General features: G+C 50.6%; 1 protein-coding gene across 3 annotated transcripts; it reads right to left on the bottom strand.

Annotated features, from left to right (window-relative positions):
* Positions 1-444: 444 nt before the first annotated feature.
* Positions 445-14,637, bottom strand: NOM1 (nucleolar protein with MIF4G domain 1). Of its 3 annotated transcripts, none has more exons than XM_019659124.1 (11): positions 13,642-14,636; positions 12,834-12,961; positions 11,633-11,828; positions 8,091-8,414; positions 6,277-6,387; positions 5,450-5,617; positions 4,577-4,698; positions 3,588-3,720; positions 3,064-3,195; positions 1,072-1,181; positions 445-756 (listed from the first exon to the last, which is right to left on the bottom strand). In XM_019659124.1, the coding sequence occupies exons 1-11, from the start codon at positions 14,602-14,604 to the stop codon at positions 582-584; spliced, it is 2,562 nt and encodes an 853-aa protein (XP_019514669.1). In that variant the 5' UTR covers positions 14,605-14,636; the 3' UTR covers positions 445-581. The 3 variants fall into 3 exon arrangements, with proteins under 3 accessions (XP_019514669.1, XP_019514670.1, XP_019514671.1); XM_019659125.1 differs by having other exon boundaries at positions 12,834-12,958; XM_019659126.1 differs by lacking the exon at positions 3,064-3,195 and having other exon boundaries at positions 13,642-14,637.
* Between the last annotated feature and the right edge of the window lie 12,610 nt (positions 14,638-27,247).

The raw sequence follows: 27,247 nt of genomic DNA, 5'->3' as shown, positions 1-27,247 counted from the left end.
AAAGCTCCCACACGTGCTATTAGGTTGTTGGAAAAGTCATGATGTATTTTTTCTATGTTTTTTGTTGCAAAAATGCATCATGACTTTTCCGACAACCCAATATATTGCACCAATTTGTGCAAGGCTTACGTCAATTGTTGACTTTTCCAAAAACACTTGCATTCCAAATACTTCCAAGAATCAATAAATATCAGGTACCACATTTGGGTTTTGAACTTTTAACCAATATATAAAAAAGATTTCAAAAAGCATCATTTTTTTTATAACTGCACCCTCTGGTGGCCCATTCTATTAGAAAACGAAAGCCACACACAAGTGCACACCCACACCTGTCACATCACTAGGAGAACACCATCCGGCCCCCTGCTCCCCCCCACCCCCTCGCCGCCGCCAGACACACACACACACACACACACACACGAAAATGGTTTAAAACACACAGTGTTTACCTTGGGTCAAAATTATTTCAAAATATATTATAGTATTTTAAATACAGCAGACCATGAAGTAGCTGCGCCAAGTTCGTACGGTCAGCAGAGTCCAGGCTGAACGGGCACCTGGCAGCCCAGCCCCCACCACCCCTACATCCTCAGGGAAGCCCGGCCCTGCAGGGCCTTGGTGGTGAGGTCGGCTCTCGCTCTCAGCATGCTGGCGTCCTCGGCACTCCCGGCGGCCTGCTCGCTCTTTAACAGGAAGTGTCTGATGAAGAGCGCCAGGCCCTCTCGTAGCACGCCCAGCTTTGGGTTGTCCGACACCCTGGAAAGGGATTGCATAAAGCGTCAGTGGTTAGCTCACTGCTCTCTCCTTGGTCTCAGTTCTGGGGGTCTCCAAGGTGGAGACAGAACCTCGTTTTTCTTTTAAACACAGACTTCTCAGTGAAGAACTTAACACATTCCACTTCCTAGCAATTGCTATCAGTTTGCTATTAGGCGGGTTTCATGTTCCCCAAATCTAATGCATATTAGCTTAAAATTAAAATTGAATGTGATTTAAGCTACATTCAACTTTGCTTTTATAAATCAATCTCACTTCATCTCTTTTCCATGTTATCAGAACAAGCTGGGAACATACCTTGCAAAAATTAAACCAAGGTCTTCAACTTCTGTTTCCATTAACAGCATATATAACACTTTTCGTAAAAAGTGGACTCTGGGTTTGTCCAATTCACTGAATTCAACCACCTAACAGAGCCAGGACAGAAAGAAAAATAAAGTTACACTGATTTAGCCAACTTTTTCAATGATTTCTAAATATAGTAATTAGAGTAAAAAATTATCCCTTCCCCTTTAAATAAGGGTGTTTGCAGTTTTATAAAAGGAACAGTGTTGGCAGGACCTGGGACCACAGGAACCTTACACGCCGTTGGCAGGGGTGTACAGCTTAGGAATCAGGAAGTCAGTTTCCAAAAGTAAAACATGTATTATCTACATGCCTTAAATAAACTCCTCAATTAAACCACACACACACACACAGAATTTAGATCTAGGAGAGGCTAATTCACGTATACACATCCCCTATACATGAGAGGATACTGTACAGTGTAATACTATACAGCAGTAACAGAATCAGAGAATTGTGGACATCAACATGGATAAATTTCAAACTCAGGTTGAATTAAAGAACTGCAAAAGGATGTAAGTAGGCTGACTGCACAACACTATCCTCAGATTAAAAACACGACGGTGCTAGGAGCACCTGCAGACGCCCAGGCACAGCACGAGTATAGGCACGCTTGAAGGAGGGTGGCCCTGGGGCAGCTTCGAGCTCACCTGAGCTCAAGGACACCGCCAGGTCCTGCCGCACTGCGGCTGCACCGCCAGAGGCACCCAGTCCTACTGCGTTTTTGGAAAGTGGTGCAGCAGTTCCCCCTCGTTCTTGGTTTCGCTTTCCGCGGTTTCAGTTGCCCGCGGCCAACCTCAGTCAGAAATGATTCAATTTCCCAAGACACCGGCATCATTTGCTCCTGACATTGAGCCCTTGACACTGTCACAGCTGACGAATCAGGATCGCCGGAGGCACACAATCCTCCTTTGGACGTCAAGTCAGGTCAAGAGCAGCCTAACGCTGCTCCCAATGCCTCACGTCACCTCGCCATGTACGCACTGTATCACCTCATATCACAAGAGCGGTGAGCACGGGACAACAAGGTATTTTGAGAGCGACCACATTCGCATAACTTTCATTACAGTATATTATTATACTTGCTCTATTTTATTAGTTATTATTCTTAATCTCTTACTGTGCCTAACTTACAAATTAAACTTCATCATAGGTGTGTGCATACAGGAAAAAGCATAGTATGCACAGGGTTGGGTACTATCCGTGGTTTCAGGTACCCACTGGGGGTCTTGGCAGGCACCCCCGCGGATAAGGGGGTGCTGCTTGCTGGATGAGGCTCAGTACCTCCATTTTCAGTACAGCAGCCAAAACCCAACCCCATGCTCCTGAGAGACAAGGTCAGCCTGAGTTTAAGTACTCTGGTGAGTGGAGAGATGTGAACAGGAGCGCACAGCTACAGCCTGTCCTGCAAATCAGGGAGAAGGCACAGAAGAAGTCCTGGACGCGAACTCTCCCTGACCCTCAGGTTCTCCCAGTCCGTCCCCAGTGGTGCCACCTCGAACCCTGGCTCCTGCATCCAGGCTTTGCCGTGCACTGCAGACCAGCACTGGGCACCGGCATTCCCTTGGCTTTGATGCAACGTGGAAGCGAGGCAGGGAGGGGCGCCCGGCACTGCAGTGCCTATGGCCAGGGCCCCCTGCACCTTGGCGCCGAGACCAGCTCCTCTGCCCCCACTAACTCACCAGAGGCCAGCACAGGACTTACAGCTAGGACCTGCGCATCACCCCGAACCCCGGACCCGATTCACTTAGATGAGCAGAACCAGTGACTGTGCCTCCGTTTACCAGGCGGACTCGTACTGCGTGCTCTCCTGGCTGTTGTCCCTGACGGCTGAGACCACACAATCGCTTCTCAGAATCTGAGGAAACGTGCTTCTTAAGGTACCAAATAGAAACCCCTGTATGAGCATTTTCACTGCTTTTAGTAATTTCACGTTATACAAACCTTTAAGATGGAAAGAGGGAGTGCTTTTGTCTTCAGCAAGTGGCCCACCAGGCGGACCAAATTAGAAAAATTAGTGGCCGGCAAATTTTCTAAGTCCCGAAATTTGTCCCATATGCTGAACTGGAAAGTCATCTAATATAACAATTAAAAAGGAGAAAAGTTTAAGTGCAACAAAGCACTGGAATAAATCACTAAGAACACAGTCTGAAGGGACTCCACTCACGTATCTGTAGGGTCCTAAACGCCACGGCTTTGAGCAGCAGCCACTCCCCTCCCCACGTACAGCTGTCGAAACAGCTGCACAGTGATTCTGTGGCTGCTGTCATCTCCCTCCAATCAATAAAAAGATAGAAAAGAGCGTGGAAAACGACGGGGCAGCGTGACGCCAGAGGCGCCCCTCAGGTCACCAGGCCCCCGCACATAGCTCCTGACTCGGGGCACACACTCGAGGTGGGCTGAGCCCTACAGGACGCTCCGAGAGGACAGCGGAGCGTGGGTGACGGGCGGCCTTCTGGCAAAGTTACCTGAAACCTCCTTTCATAGTCACAAAACTTGGCAGCCAGGAACGCGTAGAAAGGGTTGTACGTTTTCTCTTGAAGGCAGCAATCCACCAGGACATGAACGATTTCCCTCTCCTGCTGATCCTTAAGTCCAAGCCTAGAGAACACAAAGAGTGGTGACGAAGCTTCGACTTGCCACATTTTCGCACGTTCAGGCAGAAATCCTTCCGAGTACAGCATCCTGCTATCGTTTCCGGCCGTTTGGTTAACAGGGAGCTGGGTGGCGGGGTTGCGGGAACAAGACAGGAGTGAGAGGCCCGGCCCTCAACTCTCAGACCTCAGGGCTTCCGACAACGTGGTGCATGTGGAGGGGATACCTCAACCACAGAGGCCCGCGACTGATCCCCAAGAGACGAGGAACGGGATTGACACTCAACAGCAGGCCCCAGTCAGGCTCTTGCCATCACACTGGCTTCCTCAGGTTTTCAAAAACTTATGGTCTAATTCACACACAGTAAAATCCACCCTTTCAGTGTACAGCGCTGGGTTTAGATAACTGTTTGTAGTCCTGTAATATCTCCCTGTATCTCATTCTGAATTTGAAGCAAGTAAGGAAAATGAATTAGTATTTCATTTGGTTAGTAGTGCTTTGTAAAAGGACACAGGTACTTTTTAAATTTTATTACAACTAATTATAGAAACTACCAGAAGTTCTTAAATTGGAAGTGATTAGAAGACAACTTTAAGCTGAAGATTTTAAGCAATTCATAACGACCGACAGCCACTGAGAATTACCAGCCAGTCCCCTAATACTTTTAATCCAAACACCTCCTAAATGCTCTCATCGGGAACGACTGGTGGCCAGCTGGCAGGAGCACCGGCTTCTGGCATCCAGGGCACCGGATGGGACCAGCCCGGCTCCTCCCGGCAGCCCGGCCAAGACGCTAACTCAGCTTCTTATCCTCCAACAACAGCAGTCAAACTGCAGGTCAAACGATCTCATAAACGCTTACTTTAGAAGCTTCTCAAATGCGTCCAAAAAGTCTTCACTCGTCATTATTGTACAGAATATGTTCCTCCGGACGTCAGTGTTCATCCTTTGCTTCCGGGCGAGTTCCAGCACCTTCGCGCTGACCTGAAGAGGGACGCCGAGGTACGGGTCACGTGGGTTTCAATGAAACCCGGGGCTCAAGCTGGTTTCTAAAAAATCATGTGTGATTCTGTGGCTTGATTTGAGCATAAGTGTAAATTATATGTAAATATATGGACGTAGACCCTAAGCCTCTATTCTCGGGCAACCCCACAAAGAGGAAAAGCAGTCTGAGAAACGGCAGCCCCCGGGAGAGAACGCCTCCTGGAGCTGTGAGTTGTGCGGCCTGTGAGCCTCAGGTCACAGCTAGAAGAGCCAGCAAGACCAGTGTGATGTGGGATCCTGCGACAGAAAAAGGGTCTCCGGGGAAAACAAGGGAAACCTCAGTAACACATGGGCTTCAGTTAATAATAAATACAAAGAATTCTGACAATCTGAAATCTGAGGTTAATGGGTCAGCAGCCACCTCTCCTGGGGACGATGTCTGCGTCTCAAGGACTGGGGTCTGTCTGCAGCAGGAGTGTTGGCTTTCTGTTCCCCACATTCCATTCAACTTTTAAGTCTTTTATGTAACATGTCTTGAAGCTTTAGACAAATCTTTTAAAAAGTAACAACAGAAACGGAATTAAATCGTATTAAAAAACTAGCAATTTCTATAAGGTCATTCAAGTAAGTCCATGTCTGTCTGCACAACATCCAACAAATAGAATACTAGGTGGCCGCTGCAGGGAAAGCCTGTGAGACACGGTGGGGACAAGGGGACATGCCTGGTGGCAGTGAGCACGGGGTCACCTACCGTGCCTGCCAGCTGCTTCGGCGGGACCTTCTGCTGAGAGCTGTCAATCATGGGGGCCCCGCTCCAGGCGGACCCCACAATCCACCAGCGCCCAGTGTGCTGGGCGTTCAGGATGCCCTCCCAGGAGACACGCAGCTGAGTTTCCGGGCCCGAGCCAGCGCCGCGCACCTGGTGGACAGAACAGGAGCTGGTGGGGCGTTGCAGCCGGTCCCGTCTGCGTGCCGCCTTCGGTTTCTGACGATGGCGTTTCTGTGCAGGGGTGTTGTGACGAGGCAATGCCAGCCGGACATTACCCTGGCTGGAATAATGCCAAGTGTGTGGGGGGGTGCGCCTCAGACTCAGAGGCCACAAGGGGAGCTCCATCGGGCTGGCGGGAGGAACGCGACCAGGAGCGGCCTGGGGCCTGCTGGAGGCGGCTTTCTGGATCTGACAGACTCACCCTGACTGGGAGGTCAGTGGGTCTCAGCTGTGCCCCGCCTGGGGAGCTTCAACAGGTGCGTGCCTTGCCCCCCAGGCTAATGTCACTGGTCTGGGTGGGGCCCTGGCCCCGGCCCTCTTCCAAAGTGATCAAGGGTTCCATTGTGAATCTACTGTGCAGCCGAGTCAAACAGCAAAGGCTAAGTGTGGGGGACGCTTAACTCACAGGAACCCCCTCACGGGCCACTCACAGGGACCCCCCCCCGGCCCCCCAGTTTCCATCTGAGCTCTGGGAACTCTTACTAACCAGATGGGCACCTGACTCGCAGTTCTGACTACCCTCTAGACTCTCATGGGGGCTCTGTGCAGACACGGAAGCTGAGAAGCAGTTAGCAGTGAGCGTGATTTACCAAAGCTCTTTGTAACTTCCTCAGTTTCTCCACAGGTTCGGGATCATAGCCCGGAATCTTACGCATGTCATTATTCTTCAGGGCCAGCATCGTCTCGAGCATAAAGCGGACCTTAAAACAAAGAGTGGAAAACCATCATTTCAAGTTGCCTAACAGAGCCTTCAATTTGGGAAGAAATCAACCAGCTCTGTGCATGCGGTCATCACTGATGACACGTCAGACATGGTCCCAGCCTGCACTAACGTACCAGCTGGCTCAGGGCTTTGCAGTTATTTTAATATAAATCCATCACCCGGCCTTCCCTGGGGCCCGGGCACTGCCCAGAACCACAGGCTCCCTCTCCCGCACCCACCACTTCTGACCCCCCGTCACCCAGCCACGTGCCGCTGGCTCCATTCTCCAGGCTGTGCTGTCACCCTCTCCCCCCACTGTATCTTCAACTTCTTCCCCACTCTCGGCATTTTGACTTTTCTAATTTTTAAACTGGAAATAATATCATACTTAGAGAGAAGTTGCAAGAACAGTACTGAGAATTCCCAAATATCCTTCTCTGCGATTCCCCCAAATGTTAACTTATTAAGCTATAACTCACGTACACTAAAACTCACCCATTTGAAGGGTACAATTATTACATTCAAGGTTGTGCAACTGTCACCAGTTTCCGAACACTTGCATCACCCCCCAAAAAGAAACTCCAAACCTATTAACAGTCACACCCTTTTGTCCCCAACTCCCTCAGTTCTATGCAGCCACGAGTCTACTTCCTGTCTCTGCAACTTCTGTTTTAAACTTGACCTCTGAGCATTCAACAGAGGGCGAGTTCTTCCTTGGGACACTCCGGCTGGCTCCCAAGCCCTTCCTTATATTCTTCCTCCTCTCGGCCATGCCACCAATGTTGGCACTTCGTAACCTTGAGGCTCCCCAGCTCACGGCTCCCAGGACCTCCTTGAAGGGCTCAGCCCACAGGTTCCTCCCAGCAAACTCAAGGACTCTCATTTCAGGATTTCAGAAACGGGCCACTCTTCCCTTGAGTCTGTCTCCTCCGGAGTGTACTGCTGTCCACGCAAGGCCCGAGCTGGGGACCTGGGCTGACCCGACCCCTTCTTGCCTCCAGGCACCCCAACCTACACCTAGTCTGGTCCCCCCAACTCCTATGCTAACCCTCCCGCCACCGTCCCCGGCCCCTGCAGTGGCAGCTCCCGGCCTGACCCCTCCCTGCTTAGCCGACGCGACCATGTCATGGACCTGTTCAGAACGCTTCAGACGCCTCTAGAATAAAATCCCCACTCCTTGTGAGCTTTGCAAGCACCCTGAGGAGGCCTTGGACCTGCTCCCGGGGGCTCCCCACACGAGCCGTTTTCTTGTTCCTCACACAAGCCACATCCTGACCTCCCTTAGGGGGCTTCCCATGCCCTCCCGCCCCCCAATCAGCAAGCGAGGCAGGAGCAGTGATCAGCCCCATTTCCTTGATGGGGACCCGAAGCCTGGAAGGCTTGGTCACAGTGCTGTCAAGCGGCAGAGCCGAACCCGGGTGGGCTGGCCCTGAGCCCCTGGCCACACGGCCTCCCGCAGCAAACAGGTTTTTGAATGGATGAGTGTTAAGTAAACTGATTCTGAAACTCACAAAGTACCTGAATTCTTAATAAAGAAATAAGTTTGCTCACACACTGATGACACAGCCATCAGACCAACGACGCAGATGACAGGGAGCACCAGGAAATGAAATGTATCTTTTACCCCAAATACTTATTTTAAGTCCTGGTCAGTGTGTGAGCGTCCAGGCACTCAGGAGGCGGGTGGCGACGTGCTCGTACCCTGGTCTGGTCCTGGAACTGGCCGTGCGCCCCGCTGGCTTTGGCCTGGGCCTCAGAGATCAGCTCCTTAAGGGACAGAGCATCATCTTTTCTCAGTGAAAAGCCCACATTTTTCAGCATCAGCAGGATCAGTTCAATATCTTTTTCTGTGAAAGTCCCAATAAGTTTTTTCAAAACGTCGAAGATGAGGAGAGACTGTACCACGTGGAAGTTATACAAATGGGCAATGATGGTAAACAGGTTGTCACACTCCTTCCCTTCACTTCCGTTTTTATAGACGTCGTCAAATTTCCTCACCACGGCCTCCAGGAAGTGAGCTCCGACCTGGACAAAGGAAGAGACCAAACATCACTGCAGACACATGACAATCGTGTCGGTTAGTTATTCTCAGGGATCCTCCTTCCTCTTTCAACAAACTTGAAAGAATTACTGTTTTTAAAATTAATGCATAGAATAGACACATGGCTGGGTATGAACTCCAACAGGGCATAAATTGTCAAAACGTTAAATCTGAGTGTACGGTGCGTTATCTGTGCGAGAACACGAACTCAGAAATGCCAACACGGGGTAGCACAGCACTCAAAGCTTCCCTGTGAGCACACCCCTCGTCTTTAAAATCAACAAGGTGGGATTTCGGGCCAGCAGCCATTCTGGCTCCTTGGAAAAAGAAAACTGTTAAACATGTTAAGGACGCATCTATGTCTCTAAACTGTACTACCATCGAAGACCACTCATTTATCAAGCTCGGGCTGAGCCTGGAGGGAGAAGACGGAAGCAGGACACAGTGGCGTGTGCAGTAATGGCGATGGTCTAGTCGAGAAATGGCCTGAGTGACCGCAGCCATTCCGGCCCCAGAAAGGGACACTGGGCACAGAGTGACCCAGTGACAGGACCAGCAGGTGTGGCCAGCCACTGCAGGGGGAAGACCGAAAGCCTGGGTAACAGGTGCTGGGGAGAGCAGCTGAGTCGGCTGCACAGAACCAGTTTAAGGCGTCATCAGCTGGAGCCACAGGGCGCCAGGCAGGGCTGGCTGGAGAGCAGGAGTGGCAGTTAGAATCGGGGGTGCAGATGAGACCAACAGACAGTCACTGCTAAACAGCAAAAATAAATGCTGGAAGATTCCAGAGAAGGCGCAGACAGGCAGATGGGAGGAGTGACTGCGGAGGCCAGCTCGGGGAGACTGGGAGTGTTCTTTAGTTTATAAAGACCTGAGAGTCAAAAGATCTCACCTGGAAACGCCCCCTGCAAGCCCCTCACTAAAGACAAACCTGAAGAATATATTCTCCTATTATGACTACTACATTATGTTCATATGGAACTAAAAAAAATTAGAATTCTGCAGACATCTAGAAAAATACAGGCATGAAATATACTCAGGTATGTTTTCAACACACGAATGGAATTATTTAATTACATCAAAATTTGTCAATATTTTAGATTCTATTTCATGTCTTCAAAATAAGACATTCACTTAGTATACCTTTTAAAAATAGGAGGAACATACACGTTGCTGAAGTTTTCTAAGCATGCACAGTAACTCTGACTTGGGATTTTAACACAAATCTGCAGAGACCTGACTTTTGATTTCTGAGTGACTCAGAAGCAATTCCAACACGCTTCTTCCTCTCCGAGTCCCTGTGAGGACGTGCTTCTGCTGACAGAATGGGGAGCTTCCGGAAGCAGCATCCGGAGAGCTCATCACCTCTGGCAGACGTTTCAGGGGGTGTCATTAGCAAAAGTGCCACAATGACTTCCCTGGAACGAGTCGTTTCGGTAGTCCTTCACACCATCAGTGAAGGCGTAAGTGACAAAGAGGACTGGAAACCTCACGTTTTAAAGTCCAGTGAGTCCCTGGTGTACTGTGGGCGGTCCAGGTCTATAGCTTTTACCAGCGCGTCGAACGCCGTCTGTGCTAAAACCATCTGGTTAGGAAGCCCCCAGCCTGACGCAGTACCACGGGGCACTAAGGAAGTCCCAGCGCCACAGGCACTGGGAAAGCATCCCGATCCCCTCTACGCTGGTATGCAGAGCAGGACTCGGCATCATTTGTGAAAATGAGCACAATTCTTAGAAACCAAGCCCTTACTTACTTCAGCAGAGGGGCTCCCTCAAAGCCAGTGCACACACAGCCGAGGACAGTCCTGCCGCCCAGAGGGCTCGGGGCCCGTGCCTCTCTTCTGTTCCCAGTCCCTCGTCACCCACCAGGAGGTCTTAGATTCTCCATTCATGCAAAGTTACTGGGGACTAACCTTTAGCAAGCACTTCCAGGGGCCAGACCTCTTAAAAGTCACTACACCAACTCTACAGAGGACACACCACAGAGGCAGAGGTCATGAGTGATGGCTGGTGTGTGGCAGAGCCGTGCTCTAGACGTGGGCAGCAGCGTCCCACACACTACACGGCTGTCTCGGCAAAATCCCCCACAGCACGAAGAATTCATTTTGGCAAGTCTGAGCACTTTAAGGCAAGAGCCCCACTCTGTAGGACTGTGGGTGATTTTTAAGACTATGATGAAGAACAAGCTATAGAAAAATAAAACAAATGGAAAAGCAGTGCAGCAGGAGCTGGCTCAGGAACTGAGCACAAGCTGCAGACCCTTCACTTCCTGTGCTCTCAGGACATCACACACTCTCTGCACCTGCCAAGGGGGCTCAATCAGTGTCTGCCCTGCTTATCTCATTGGGGACCGTGAGGAGTGACCATGACAAGGACATCAAGTGTGCGTACTTACACCAGGTCGGACCTGCAGTGCTCTGCCGCGAGGCCTGTTCTTGGTAGCAGGACTGTCAGAGGCAGAGAAAGTAAAGACCACCTTTAAGGCACGACCATGTAAAGATCCAAGGGACCCACAGGTTCGGAAGATAACTGTCACCCGGGGAATGTAAGCCTCATTGGCTTACACCCATCCACCCTCCTTACTATAAACTCCTGGGATCAGCTCCACTGAGGGAATGGGATATGGACCCGGGAGGTTACGACAAAGGACGACCCCGGAAGGGGTGGGTGACTGCGGAACCAGAGCTAACCCAGAGGGCCAAGTACAGAGTGCGGTGGTAACTGTTTACTCAGCAGCACCTATTAGGCGCTTCACAAACTCTGATTTAATCCCGATAAAGACCTCAGGAGGGGGCTGTGTAGCCCCACCCCAGACGAGGACACGGGCTTGGAAGGTCTCTGGGCCACCTGGCAGCCAAGCCCAGGCCTGTCGCAAGGCTCCTCACTGGGCGTCCAGTTTCACCTCGCATTCTGGGGGCCTTCTTATGAAAAAACGTACGAATGCTTTGGGAGCAAGACCACACTAACCACTGCACTCTGAACATCTGAGACAAGCCAGTGTTAACATGGGGAACACCAAGAAAATGGAGGTCATCTGAGACGTAATAGGTAACAAATGTGCTCGAAGGGTCCAGACACAGAAGCAGAAGCTGACCCACACCAAGGGCTCCAGGAACGTGGCCGAGAACGACGGGATACCAAGCTGCACTGAGCCTTCTGAGGCGTGTCACGGAAACAAGCACGTCTAGACCCCGTCAGAGCCCTACCTCGATCCCCACTGTGCGGTGAAGAACGCTGATCAAGAGTACATGCTCCATCACCAGCCGGCTGGGCACGGCCATGCCCGGGGCGCAGGCGCTCATGAGGATGCCCGTCAGTGTGTCGTTCATGTCCTTCCTGCTGTGCGCCATGTACAGCTCCTCCAGCTGTCCACTTATGGAGGCCATGTTGGGCTCACTCAACCTGCAGACGATTGTAAAGACGGCCGCATGGCGTTTCAAATGAGGAATTACGTTTAGGTCAATTAAAACAAATGAAAAAGTTATCAGTACTATCAACACGTCCTATTTTGTGTACACATGGCCCCGTGAACAGTTCTTATCGGCTTGCCCCACAGACCCAGCTTATACCGCACATAACACACGCTCCTCTGGAATCCATTGTCCTTCCAGCTGAAATGCCCCACAGCAAAGGACATGCAGGATCCCCTCTAAAACCACAGGCTGCCGACGATGCACCACGGGTGCCTGACCCTTGTTCCCAGGCAGACGCAGGGAACCATCCTTGCACATCAGTATGTGCTGTCCCAACAGCTTCTAGCTTCCATTTTCCTCTGGCAGAGAAATCTGCAGGGCCTGACGCTGAGAAAAGGCTGCACTGTTTACAGGGAGGGGACGTCTAGGCACACCACATCTGTGCCTGTGCTGACACTGCGCACCCAAATGGCCTGTTCGGTAGAATCCAGGCTGTACCACGAGAACAGTGTTTTAATTAAAAATAAATGTTTAAAAAAGCAACGGGAGGGTGGTTTGTGTGACCATAAAGGGCAGCACGAGAGAACCATCCAGTGCTGGGGTGGTTCTGTCTTGGCTGTGGGGCTCCCGGGGACCCCGGGCTCTGGTGCGAGACGCAGATGAGGAATGAGCAAGGGGGACGGAGGTTCACCGTGGGGGCCCTCACTTGCCCCCGCAGGGAGGAGCGCAGCCTGCTACCCCTGCTCTGGGACTTGTCAGCATATCCATGTGGGCGCCGGCGCAGCTCTCGAGCTCAAGGGTTCAAAGTACCAAAGAGTAAATACGGGCAACCTCCTCGTCCAGGTCCAGCTACGTCAAGGTGGGACCAGAAAGGGGCCAATCATGGCCACGGCCCCACCGCCTCACTTCTGGTTTAATTCCTGGGATAGCTTCTGTATTTTCAGAAATATGAAATGTCTTTAAGGGACGCGACGTAACGACGTTGCGAGGTTACCTGTTAATTAAGCCTTGGACCTGCCTCTTTAGCCGTTCCTGCTCTTCCCTTTTCTGGGCATCCACTGTCTCCTCGGTCCGCCTCATACAAGGTGGGATGTACTTGTCACCATTTTCACAAAGACTCTGCTTGAAAAGACAAAAATAAATTACCAAAAATGTACATCGAACAAATCCCACTTTTTCCTTCGCTCTACTCGCCTTTACATGCTAACTTCCCCCAAAGTGGCAGAAGCTGTAACTACTGACCATGGCTGCTCAACAGACCTCAGGCCTTTGCCGAGTGCCCCGGACAGTCCTGGACATGCTCCACCCAGCAGTCTGCGGGTGTCACCACCTACATTAGTGTCAACACGTCTCCCTCGGCCTTTCTTCAGACCTGGCCGTGCCCCCCCAGGGTCTGCCGACAGAGCCCTGTATTCCACACGTCAGTCCGGGCTTAGTTTCCGGCGGGCACGGCTGTACGCAAACACCTAAATTAAATGTACCCCCCGTTTTGGAGGGGCAGTGCTCTCAAGCCATTTCAAGAGTGTTCAAAACTAACATCCAAATTTACATGATAGAATCAAAATCGATCCGCAGCTCACTGTCTCCCAGATTATCAATGCCGGGAATGCTGGGATAAAAAGAGGCGTTTTCTCCCTGAACTGCTCACTACGGGAACGTATAAACATAAAAGTAGACAGAAGAACCGATTTACCCATACTCAGCCCACACCATTATCAATACTTCAACGGGCCGCCCCAACGCCGCGCCGTCCCCGTTATTTTGAGGGACATCTCAGGGGCCCCAGGCTGCTCACACCATACCTGAGGCGCTGTGCCCACGCCCTCCGAGGCATTTTCACTCCTTTCTTCCTCCTCTGCGAAGCGGACTCTCTTCCCCCGCCTCTTCTCCTTCGCTGTCCCTCCCGCTTCCTCGGCGTCTCGCTTTTCTTCCTGTGCTTCCTCCTCCTCCTCCTCGCTCCGCGCTCCCGCTTCTACCGGCGGCTCGTCCTCCTCCCCCCACTCGTCCTCCGAGTCGCTCCCCAAGTCGCTCTCGGGCAGCGTCCGGGCGGCGCCCTCCGCCTCCTCGTCGCCGCTGCTGTCGCACAAGCCGCTGCCGTCCCCCGACCCCAGGGCTCCCAGGAGGTAGTCGAGTCCGTCGCGGGCGAAGCTAAGCGGCACGGAGCTGGCGTCGCCCTTCCTTCTGCGCTTGCTCAGGCCGAGGCGGCGCTCCAGCCTTCGGATCTCGCGGTCCTCCTCCTCGTTGGCGGCCAGGAGCGCCCGCTTCCGAGCGGCGGCGGCCGCGGCTGCCGAGGGCCCGGTCCTCCCGGGGGACCCCCTGGCCCGGGCGAGGGCCGGGGCGGCCTCGGCCGGGGGAGGTGGCGGCGCCGCGGGCGGCCGCGGGGCCCGACGTGGGGGCGGCCGGACGCCCTCCCCCTCTGCCCGGGGATCGCTCGCTACCCTGGCTCCGCCGCCCGGGCCTGGGCCGTGCGCGGGGCCTCCGGTCCTCTGAAGCCGGCGCGCCTTCCTCAGGTGTCGCTTCTCCTTCCTCAGCTCCCTGCGGCTCTTCCTCCCGCCGGGACGCACGCGCCCCCCCGCCCGGGGCCCCTCGCGGCCCCCGGGGGCCCCTTCCTCGGAGGTCGCCTGCACGAACTCCTCCACCGCCAGCTTCAGCCGCTTCAGGGCCCCCTCTCCGCCGCCCCCGCGCCCGCCTCCGCGCTTACTACCGGCCGCTCGCCGCCGGCGGCCGCGCACGCCTGACACTCCCGCACTCATGGGCGCCGCCATCTTCCGGGACGCAGCGACGCTGACTTCCGTCCGGGGCGGGACTTCCGTGCTGCACGGGGCGGGGCGGGGCGGGGCGGCGCCCCCTGCTGGCGACTGGGCGGCAGCGCAGGGGACCGCACAGTAGCAAGCGCGCCTGCTTTGCCTTCGTGGGGAGTACGCAAATGCGTGCTCATTTAATAAATGAAAACCCTACAGGTTGTGGTCAAGAGGCTCTTCACGCCCGTCACAGAAGTAACCGCACTTGTCACCAGGGCGTGAATCTTTTCAGACGTGTGTGCATTTACTTGGGTGTGCACATGTCCCACGTGAAGGTGTGTCGTGTTGTTTCCTGCGTGTATTTCCCCGGGAGTTTCCATGCTGAGCCGACTGTTCTGAGACTTGGTTTTGCGCTCAGCCTCAGGCCTCAAGAGGCCTCTGGTGCCTCACCTCCTTCTGTATCGGGGTCGCTGGTCTCGCCTGGGTTGCTGTTCCCCGACTTACTCCCCTGTGGATAGACTGCGCCGGGATGATTAGTGTCCCCCAAGGTCATGTGAACGTGACCTCTTTTGGGATTAGGGCCCTTGCCAATGTAATCAAGTTAAGAGGAGGCCTTCCTGGGTGGGAACGGGCCCTAAATGCAATGACGGGCCCTAAATGCAATGACAGGCGTTGCCGTGAGAGGGAAGTTTGGACTCGCGCAGGGAGAAGGCCTCGTGACAAGGGACGCAGAGATGGGGGCGATGCGTCTCCAAGTCAAGGAACTCCGAGGGCTGCTGGTTACCACCAGGAGCTAGGCAGGCACCGGCACAGAATCTCTCTGGCAGCCCCGGGAGCCAACCCTCCAGGAGCCCGCACCTCGATTTCAAAGGCTGAGGTGAGGGCCGAGCCTGCCCAGCAAGGTCCAGCGTGGAGCGCTCAGGCGCCGCCCGCCTGCCCGGACCACTGTCTCCTACGTCCCCGCGGAGAAGCGGCAGGAGAGGGAGGGACTCCCAGCTGTCTGGGGGTGAGGAGCAGGAAGAGGGGTGCCGGGGCACTGGCCCACCCACGCGTTCCTTGGTACCCCCCAACGATTTCCGCCCCGAGGGGCTGGGGACCAGCGTGCAGGGCTGTGCAGGGGAGACGCAAGAGCAGGAACGGCAAGCGCGCCTCGGCCCGTGTCCACAGCCTGGCGCCCCCACCCCGAGCCCCAGGTCTCCCCAGGGATCTCACTGCTGTTGTCACACCCTGGAGCCCTTGCGTCGCTCTCATTCGGTAATTTCTCTGGGGGTAATTGAGGAGAGGGAGGCAGTCCCCCTTGCTACTACCCCATTTAACAGGAACCAAATGGACAAAATTCCTTTCTTCACGCGGAGTGCAGAGAAGGGCCCTGGCACACAGCTGCTCAGTAAACGTCAGCGCCCTCGTGATCGGGGGGCTCCCGCCAGTCCTCTGCCTGCTCACGCTCGGACCCCTGATGCTGTGTCCGCTCTGGCTTCCTCAGGGCGGGATTTTCTTGGCTCTGAAGTCACGACTTCTAAGACTTTGTGGGGGAGCGATCGATGTGGGCAAATCTTGGGGATATTTTTCGTCCCCAGAGCCCAATGTGAAAGAGGCCTTTGGCAGTTATTCTGGCTGCTTCTCACCTAGAGGTGCCCTGTACCTCCAAGCCTGCAAACTGCTCAGGCACCCCCCCAGGTGCCTCCCCAGGCCCATTCCCCAGGACCCCTCCCCCAGCTGTCCTTCCCTTCCCCCCAGGCATTGGGCAGCTGGTGGAGAGGAAGTTCTGTTTCTCCAGTCCTGGCGAAAGGGCTGGGTGGGAAAATAAGACACTACCATGTCTGGCTGCAAACATAAAAGAGCGTTGATGACTCGGGGGCTGAAGTGTGTGCAGTAGGGCACGTGGCAAGTAGTAGGGCTGGAGTGCTGGTGTGCTCAAGCGTGTGAGTGTGTGTGTGTTCCTGTGTGTGCCTGTGCCTGCAAGACATGGGCTTGAAGAGGCTGGCAGGGGCCAGGTGGGAAAGGTATGGCTGTGCTCTGTTTTGTGTTTCTTCTGGGAGCAGCGGGAAGCCGGTGCTGCAAGGGGAGCGGCCAGTAAGAGTTGGGGGAAGTTACCTACGTGGATCTGCATTCAGGAAAGGTCACCCTGCTGCTTGCAGGGCTGACCCAGGCGGTCAGGACTGATGCGCAGACAGAGGCTCTTGCATCAGACACTTGTCCCCCAGCTGGGAAGAATTGTTGATTGGGGCTTTGCCTGACAGCTCTTTAAAAATAATAGCATGAATGATCTATTAAGAGTAATATGACATACAATTTAAAGTGTGACCTTTTAACTCAGTGTCTTAGTTTGTTAGGGCTGCTATAATAATACCACAAACTGCGGCTTAACCAGCAGACGTTTACTCCTATGGTTCTAGAGGCTGGACTTCTGAGATGAAGGCACCAGATTCTGTGTCTGGGGGGCTGTGTCCTCATGGGTGGAGGGAGAGGGAGGGGGTACCCTTATCAGGGCACTGATCCCATCCTGAGGGCTCCACCCCCATCACCCAATCACCTCCCAAAGGCCCCACCTCCTAACACCGTCACCTTGGGGGACTAGGGTTTAATGTATGAATTTGGGGACACAAACATTCAGTCCATAACCCAGCTTCACAGACTTTTTTGTTTGTTTGTTTCAATGCATCCATTTATTGATTGATATTTTAAAATAGTGGGGTTTTTTTCTGATACAAAACTAATTCTCCACACCATAAAAATGGAAATATTCTAGTTATCTGTGTAATGTAGAAAGGAGAGGTCCTCCAAAAGCTCTTCCTTCCAGAAGCACACAGCCGCCCAGGTTTGTAACGCAGATGTTAACGCAGATGTTACTGTTATTTTGTACAAAAAGAAGGCACAGTTTGCAGTTTCCGCCTCGCTCTGGGTGGTACAGCTTGGGTCTCGCTCCACGTCAGTGATCTGGGTCCTGGCAGCAGCCTGTTAGCTGGGCGCCTGTTAGCAAGTGGTGTCTCAGGGCCTCCCCAGACCCATCGTGTCAGGAGTGGCATCTTTGGGCACATGGACATATGGGAATCACTGATTCTGGACCCCTAGCTCTTCTCAATGGCTTTATGAGCATAATTTACGTAACCCATCTGCTAATGGAGAATATTTGTTTCCTTTTAAAAGCATATATAATTTTTGCACTACTAAAATGCTATAGCAAACATCCCTCTGTGTGTGTATGTGTGTGTGTGTGTGTGTGTGTGTGTGTGTGTGTGTGTGTGTGTTTGCAGCACTGTGCAAGCGTTTCCCAAGGCTATCACCCTAGAAGTTGCTTAGGGAAGGTGTATAAATATTTTGTTTTCGTTCACAGGGAATGTTGCATTTCCAGCGCCTGCTCAGGTGCCCCATGCCCGCTCCCTCACTGACTGGTCTTGGGTTTTCATTTTTGCCCATCTGCCAGGTGAGAGGCCAGCACAGCGGTGCCCTGGGAGTGGGAGGCCCTGGCTGCGAGGTCACCCAAACCCTTCCTCAGCGTCCTTCACCAGCCAGCCACCACTGGTCAGACCTGGGCGCTGCCCAGTCTCTTTCTTTGTGTCCCTGTAGCCACAGTCCCAGTGCAGCCACAGCCGGGCCCTCCCTTTGTCCTCTGCAGTCCCCTGGCTGCCGGAGCTCTGGCTCTAAGCCTAAACCTCTCCGTGCCATTGTCCTGCTTCCGATCTTTCAGTGGCTCCCTGTGGCCTGCAAACCAGCAGGGCAGCCTTGCCTGGGATGCGAGACCCCTTCACACTCACCTCAGCCCAGCTGGGGCTGTCCCACCCCCAACGGATCCTGAGTTTTGTAGGACACTGGGTCTCACACTCCCTGACCCCTCATGTGTCCTGTGGCTGGAGCACTCCCCCCTTTTCTGCTTGACCAACCCCTACTTTGCTCAGAGACAGTTTCCCTGAGGCGGTTAGCCACTCCTACTGTAACCCTCATCTATGGGAATTCTGTGGTTACCTCTGACCCCCACACTGGACTGTGTGCTGAGGAAAGAACTCAGACTCTGTCTTCTTCAGCTGCTTGCTCACGGCTCCCCTCCCACCCCCAGGGCCCAGTCCTGGCACACAGTAGGCCCTCAAGTATGTGTTGGGCAAATGAACAAATGAGTGAACAAATGGCTCAGTGAACGCCTTAGCCAGATCGAGTTGGGGCAGAAATGAACTTTCAGACCCACCACATCCACTCTGCTCCTTTTGGTAGGTGACCTGTCTATGGAGCAGTGGAGCCAAGAGCCGCAGGGCCCAGGTGGGGCTCAGAGGGCCCAGGTGGGGCTCAGGCAGTAGTGAACTGTAGCAGGGCTCAGACGACACTTGGAGAAGGACGTTTCGGTGGGAGAAGCTTCTAGTGAAACTTGGCCCTTAGCTGAGCTTGTCAACAGGGCCTCCAGTCCATTGTTTATTAGACGTCAGCTGTCGGGTAAGCTCACCATTTGACACCGTGCACCGGATGACTAAGGAGATGTCCCTGGGTCACAGACCTGTGCTGACATCTCTTGCCCGACAAAGAAAAGTAGAAAAAGGCATAGTTATATGTTGTGGTTTTCAGTGTTTTTAGTTTACAGGCCAACTGTTTATCACTGTAAGACATGGATCTATAAATAAATTTGAAAGCAGTGATACATCTGGGCCTCTGTGGGCCTCAAGTTGAGGCAATGGTCTGTAAATATATTTGTCGGTGTCACTGATCCCTGTTTTATTAATGCTGTGGCTTTTGTTATAGCTATCGATCTCCTCCCCGATTACCAGAGTCCCTACAAAATCTTCGTTGCTGGGCGGGGCCCGCCGGTCAGCTCTTAAGCTTCATCCGAGGAACATAAAGTGCCGTTGTCTCCTTCTGGCTCTGTTTCAGGTGCATCATTAATTTTCATTAGGTCTTCCTGCTCTTCCTCTGCGTGCTCCCCATTTTTGGTGTGCTCGTGTATTACCTAGAGAGGCTCCCCCCCCGTTTGCAGTGCGTATTACCTAAATGCTCATGAATTAAGGGTAGGACGTTACATTTCGACACAGGCGCACTTACCTTCTTGATAAAAGATAAGCTATTTTGTTAGTTACGTAAGGTTTCTCTTTACTTTTTGTTACTGTCTTTGTTTCTGCTGTTTCTGTGAAGGGCTTTACTGTCAGGCAGTTCTGTATTCACGCAGGGCGGTCTTAGATGTGGTTTATTTCCCGTTAATGTTCTTGCATGAGACAGTCTATCCTAACACAGGGTATTTACTGTGCTTTGAGCCAGCATTCGACCAAGTGCAATATTTCTTGATTAATTTCCCCAAGAAAATAAATAGAAAACAAGTTATGTTATTTGAGTAAATTGTAAATTGTGTAGAGCTAAGGGAGCACTGCAGGGTCTGGTAGTGAGCGCTCGCTTGCACTTGACAGAGTAGTTGGTTGGAAAGGCTGTAGAACTTCTCGCAGCATTTATTGATCTCTTTCTGGCATAGGAATCCCTGGACAGGAACTGTCTGTGGGCCACATTTTACGACCTCAATATAGATCCGAAGCTTTTAATGCACCTTATGCCTTTATCATAATGTCACAGAGAAAATCAGACTGGGTACGGATGGCCTGCTGGCATCAAATTCCATGTTTAATGATGTAAAGACGGCTCTGTTGTGCACAGCCCCTACATCTAAAGGTTTTACAATAGTTCTTGGCCCATCTGGTCACAGGGCCTTTAAAATTAAGTAGGCAGGAGCCTCCCCCCACCCCGCCCCACCCCATTCAGGAGAAGGCAGAACTACTCTGATGTTCCCACAGGGCCTCAAAAAACAACCAAATCCACGGGTCAACTAGCGTCAAGATAAACAGTAAAATATTAGTTACACCAACATCAAAATAGTCGTCCTTGTCGGATTCACTCGAGCCTCTGAACTGATAATACCAAGGAAGTGTATTTAATAAGTTAATGTAGTCAATCATTTGGTTACCCCATCTGTGCATTTCCAGAAGCTTCAATTCTCTCATGATAGGGGAGGATGCCGTTAAAATATTCCTTATCAAAGCCTTCTACGAGATAAGAGATGGAAGGGTTTCATGCTGGGCTTGACGCTGCTGCTCAGTAAATGGTAGGAATTATTCTACTTAATGGCACAGCATGCTGCCGCCATAACTAGTGCTTGTTGGGTATTGAGATAAACTTCCAGGTGCTGTTTTGAAAAATAACTTGTTTTTGGTGCCTTTGCAATCCTATTCCATGGGAACATATAGCTGAACTTCAGGAATATAAATCAGGGTGTTAAACGTTGAAAATACAACTTCAGCCCTGCTGAAAACCAATACCCAGTATGCTTATCAGGTTTCATCAGATATCTAAAGCTCATGCATCTCTTTTCCTAACGTAACTCAGCCTAAGTATATGATAGTAGCCTTATTTGTTTTTTGTTTTTTAGCGGCTTTATTGAAGTACAGTTGCTGTATAAAAATGCACACATTTAATGTCGACAATTTGATGAGTTTGGACATATGTGTACACCTGGGATGCCATCTCCACCACCAAGGTCACCTCCACACGTTTCCTCATACCTCCCCCTGTTTTGCAGCGAGAAGACTGAGTGTGAGATCCACACTCTGAACTCATTTTTAAGTGCACAATTCAGTGTCATTAACTAGAGGCTCGACATCGTACAGCAGAGCTCTAGGAATTATTTATCTCACGTAAGTGAAACTCTACATCCGTTGAACTTTACGTCCACATTTCTCCCTCCCCCAGTCCTGGCAGCCACCTTCTACTCTCTGTGTCGATGAGTTTATGTTAGAGTCCTAAGCTAGTGGAATCCTAGTATTTGTCATTCTGTGACTGGCTTCTTTCACTGGGCATGATGTCCTCGGGTTTTGTCCATGTTGTAGCATACAACAGAATAAGTGTATGTTCTTTTTAAAGGCTGGATAATGTTCAACTGTACGTGTTCATCACATTTTCTTTCTTTGTTCATCTGTGGATGCCCAGTTAGGTTGTTTCCGTATCTTGGCTGTTGAGAATAACGCTGTAAGAACTTGGGAGTGCAGTTGGCTGTCTGAGAACTGATCAACCTTATCAATTTCAATTTTGAACTGTCTATACTATAAACACTGTGAAAAGCTTAGCCAATTAGCTCACAATGGGTCACAGACCTAACTGTAAAGTGAAAAGTCCTAGAAGATAACACAGGTGAAAACCTAGATGACCTTAGGTGTGGCGATGCCTTTCTAGATACAACACCAAAGACTTGCTTCATGAAAGAAATAACTGATAAGCTGAACTTCATTAAAATTAAAAGCTTCTGCTCTACAAAAAGACAGTATCAAGAGAACTAGAAGATAAACCACAGACTGGGAGAAAATATTTGCAAAAGACACATCTGGTAAAGGACTATTATCCAAAATATACAAGGAATTCTTAAAACTCAACAATGAGAAAACAAACAACCTGACTAAAAAATGGGCAAAGACCTTAACAGACGCCTCACCAAATAAGACAGGTGGCAAGCAGGCATGTGAAGAGATGCACCACATCATAAGTGATCAGGGAAATGCAAATTAAAGCAACGAGATCCCCCACACACACCTATCAGAACAGCCAGATTTGGGACACTGACACCATCAAACGCTGGCGAGGACGTGGAGCCACGGGAACTCCCAGTCACTGCTGGTGGGGACGCAAACGGCGCAGCCACTTTGGAGACAGTTTGGCGGTTTCTTACAGAACTAAACACACTCTCACCACATGACCCAGCAATCGTGCTCCTTGGTATTTCCCCAAAGGTGCTGAAAACTATGTCCACACAAAACCTGCAGAGGATGTTTACAGCAGCTTCACTCATGATCACCAGGACTTGGAAGTGAGCTCAACGCCCTTCAGCAGGTGATGGATAAACAGACTTGGTCCATCCAGACAACGGAATATGACTCAGCACTAAAGAGGAGTGAGCCATCAGCCATGAAAAGATGTGGAGGAACCTTAAGTGCATATGACTAAGTGACAGAAGCCAACCTGAAAAGGCCACGTGCTGTGTGATTCCAGCTGTAGGACATCCTGGAGAAGGAGACACTATGGAAATGGTAAGAAGGTCAGTGGGGAGGGTCAGGGAGGGGAGGGGTTGAGGGGCGGAGCACAGAGGGGTCAGGGTAGTGAACTACTCTTTATGATTTTATAATAATGGATATATATGTCATTAAACAATCTGTGCAAACCCATAGAATGTACAGTGAACCCTAATGTAAATGATGGACTTAGTGTGATTTTCACGTGTCCTGTAGGTTTATCCTTGTTAACAAATGTCCCATCTGGGGAGTGATGTTGACGGTGGGGGAGGCTGTGGGTGTGTGGGGACAGGGGTCTGTGGGAAATCTCTGTACCTTCCTCTGAATTTTATCATAAACCTAAAACTGCTCTAAAAAAGTGAAGTCATGAAAAAAGAAAAAATGCTTAGCCTAGACAATGGATATTGGAGATGAATAGCTTAAAAAATTAATTTAGTTTTTACATCCTTTAAGCTTCATTAACTCGCTTTCAGGAAATTGCGCACTTAGGTGCTCTTACTCTGCCCTCTCCCCGACAGAAAACGCCTCGGACCAGCTCGCTTACTGGTTTTGTGGCTGAAGCCTGCAGCTCATCACTGTCCTTCTGGCCGTTAGCCACAGGGTGGCTGAGGCCAGCCCAGGATGGTGGACCTCGGTGTGCAGGGCTTCCTAAGTGGAAGGGGCAGATGTTACTCTTCGTCCCCTTCTCCTCCATCTCCAATTCACATCCTCGAATAACTTCCAGGAAGGAGGAGGAGAATCCAGAAGAAAACTCTGTGTATATAGGCGGGCCAGAGGGTGATTATATTGCCTCACATTGATTGGTGGGCTGGTGGGGTTCAGACTTTTAGGCTAAACATAGTTTTCTCCCTCGGAAATTTGAAGATGTTGCTTCATTATTTTCTAGCATCTAGCGCCGTTTATGAAAAATCAGATGCCAACCTGACTCTTGTCTCTTTCTGTGTCCTGAAATGATGCCCTGAGGTGTCCGTCTTTTCCATTTATCGTGTTGAGAACTTTAAATCTGAAGACTTGTGTCTTTTGGTTCTGATAATTCTGCACATTATCTCTTTAGCAATATTCACCCCTCAGTTTCTAAGCTTTTTTTCTGAGACACTTATTGCTTAGATGTTGGATTTTGGGGGGATTGATGTTTTAATTCTTTTATGGTTTCCCATATTTTTCATTTCCTTGTCTTTCTCCTCAGCTCTGTCTTCCAACTTTTCTATTGATTTTTTTCAATGTCAGCATTCTTCTCGAGGTTTCTTGTGCTCATGTTTCCTTTTTCATAACATCCTAGGTTTATGAATATATTGTCTCCCCAGTAGCTCTAAGGACACTACTTAGTCTTGTTTGAAATTGTGTTCTGTTTTCTGCAATATCTCAGATCACTCTACGTTTTTAAAATACTGTTTTAGTTTGTTTCTATTTTGAAAAAAAGTTATTTCTTACAATTTCAGAAGCATTATATGTTTACATAATTGGAAGATGGATTTGGAAAATGGAAATGGAAACATGCAGCAATGAAAAAAATCACGTCCGACACCTGGGGATTCACACTGTATCTGGGTGCGCCTGTTTGCAGAAATGCACAAGCATATGCACACGTGCCCACACACGTATGTGGGTGTGTGTACAAACATACTGCATGTTTTTAATCAATATGGGGTCACAGCTACGTCTGGCTTCTTGGTTCCCTGTTTCTTGTTTGTCTTGCTCTTTCTTCTTCATATTTCTGGTTTCCCAGAAACATCTGGTCGTCCTTTGTTGACCTTCAAGCTCAGGAAGAGGCAAGGGCGTGTTGAGAGTGGGTTGTGTTTGCTGTCAGGCTGCACGTGAGGGCGAGTGAGTGGGAGACCCATGGGCTTATGTGACGAGCCTTGCACTGTGACTGATGTGGAAGTAGAGAAAGAATCCACAGTCACATGCTTAACAGCCCAGTTAGGCTTCTATAAGCACTATGACTTCCTCTCATAGGACAGAAAGCTGGGGCCCGTGACAGCCTGGCTGTGGGTTTCCAGGGAGCCTTGCTGGGCTAGCATTCAGGGGGTCAGGCCAGTGAACCCCTTAATGCTAGAATGCAGAGCTGACCAGAGCTCATTCCATGCTCATTTTTTTTCTTATAACACATTTATCACTTGTCCCATTTTGCAACATGTGATCCACATGTATGTTTATAACGAGTCCGTCGTGAAGAACTTGTGTCTCCCGTGAGCTGGTTCTTGTCTTCCTCTTTCTCGCTGGCTGGCTAGCTCTCTTCAGTTGGTTATTAGCATTACGCTTATCCCTGAGGTCAGTGCTTCCGATGGTTAACATGTCCAAGCCCAATGATATAAACCCATCAGGAGGAGTCGTCACTTGGTTTACTGCAAGGCCTTTTTGAGCCATAGGTTAATATATTAATGAAGACTGTGGCCGTTACCCTACATTAAATAATGGCTGTGAATGACTGGGAGAAAAACATCCTATGTCCTCCGGCAGAGTGTGAGATTGATGAGAATGGATTACTCTGCCAAGAGAACTCAAAAATATTACAACCTTTTATTCCTCTGCAGCTTGGACGGGTATGTATTCATTTCTACGTTATTACAAAAAAAAGACCAACCAAAAAAACCTCTCACAACGATTCTGAGCTAAAAACACATTAAATCATCACGTTAATTATATTGAAACAGCACACTGAGTTTCTGTGGCTAATCTAGTTTAAACTTGGCCTCTGCAGCTCATCCAATATTTTATTTCTGTTCAGGTCATATTAGTCAACTGGCCATGAGCAGCTGTATTTATTTATCTTATTAGTTTATTTTGGTCCAGTAGTAAATTATGGTAGAATTGTAATAATTCCCCATTTATATACATTTCACAATCACATGCAAACTTGACCTTCTAAAATGTGGTTTAAACACAATGTAAATATTAACACTTCCATGATTGTCCCTTCCACTTTTCTAGAAGAGTTTAAGGGGCCCAGAGTATTCTGGGTTCCTTTTTTTTCTCTGAAACTCTCTCATTTAGTACTTTATTTGTGGCATTACTTCTAGGTGCAAAGAGATACAGAGAGAGTCACATATAGTATGACAATGTGCTTTAAAGCTAAAATAATAATAATAATAATAAAGGCAGTGGTGGAGGGTAGGGGAGTGTTGGGCTCCGGGACCCTGTCGTTAGCTGGCAGATTTCACCGGGTGAGGGTCCAGGGAGGGCAGCAGGGATCCAGGCTTCCTGGGCCCCGTGGCGCAGCTTTCACGTTGTTATCAGCCTCTCCAGGATTATCCGGGGGAGGGAAGTGGAACCCAAGCAGGGTGTCTTTCCCCATGGTGGAGGATGTGCTGCTGAGAATGCTTAGAGGCTCAGTCAAGGGCATGTCTCTTCCTGGGAAGGGACTCCCAGGGTCAGAACCATCAGCTCCGTCATTTTTCCCCAGTTCAGGCTCTGGCCCTGAGCTTCCCAGGTTCAGAAACTCAATTTTAGCTGAAGACCTACGGCAGATCGGTTCTGGGACAGATCACAGTAGCCAGGTTCATGAAAACAGACTGGTGGTGTATTTAATGCACAGTGAGATGGTCACAGGACCAGGCGGTTGTTTTCCTGTTGGCCGGCTGCACAGGAGGAGTAACCGCCATTAGAGGCTGCCTGGGGAGCAGGGACTCCAGGGAAGGTAGCTGCCTCCCAGCGTGCTTCGGGACGCTGAGTTATCAGGCAAGTCTGACTGTCGTCTACAGTGCAAGCTCTGTTCTCTTCTTATTTGTGGTCATTACCAAGTGGAATAATGTCCTTTTTGGTTCTGTAACTACGACGAGGAGAGTGAGGTGTGCGGACGTCAGCAAGATGATGCCCGGCTGGGCCTGTGGCCACGTTCACGTTGACACCTGCTGTCGTCTCATTGTGCCCTCATCTGTCACTTTTGGAGAAGCAGAAATACGTTCTTTGCCATGTCCTGGGCACTTCAGAGGACCGATTCCTGTCCTTGCCCCTTGGCTGACGACCAGTAGTGTAACTTCGAGGGTGCTGAGCTAATGGTTTTCTCAGCCTTTTTTTGGGAAGAGGAGAACCAAGCTGGATAACCCCCACCAGCTGGCAAGACCCTGCACCCGCTCCTGTGTGTCCTTGAACCAGTCCAAAATCTTGCTTTAGTCCAACACAAACCTATTTATTTTTGCTAATGAGACAGAAGTAGGAGGTGGGAATTTTTACAATGTTAAGCATTATGTGTTATAAGCCGACGAGTCTAATTATTTACAGGGTTCACAGATATTCATCACCACCCCCCAGTCCATTGTTTATTATTGTTACATGCCTACGAGGTATTAACCACATTTGAATTTTTTTTTAAAAAGATTTTTTATTGGGGAATTGGGAATGGGAACAGTGCTGGGGAATTGGGGGAAGGGGAACAGACAAGTTGCTGTCGTTTTGTTTTTCAGTCTATTTGTGGAGGATGTCGCTTCACTGCCCATGTTGGTATTATCATTGCCTTCTTCCTGGGTGAGGCAGATGGGTCGCCGGCCACTGGATGGCCGCTCACGCTGGCTGCCAGACACTCACGCTGGCTGCGGCTACACACAGTAGCCCATGGCAACCCACTGCAGCAGGGGCTGCAGCCTACTTCATCAACCCGGTGACTCACAGCAGCCCAGCTCCAGGTTGAGCTGTTGTTCAGCATCTTA

This window comes from Hipposideros armiger, unplaced genomic scaffold (genome assembly GCF_001890085.2).
Source record: "Hipposideros armiger isolate ML-2016 unplaced genomic scaffold, ASM189008v1 scaffold_295, whole genome shotgun sequence".
NCBI classification, from domain to species: domain Eukaryota; kingdom Metazoa; phylum Chordata; class Mammalia; order Chiroptera; family Hipposideridae; genus Hipposideros; species Hipposideros armiger.
The sequence above is the reverse complement of the archived record's forward strand: the minus strand, read 5'-3'. Positions and strand labels throughout refer to the sequence as shown.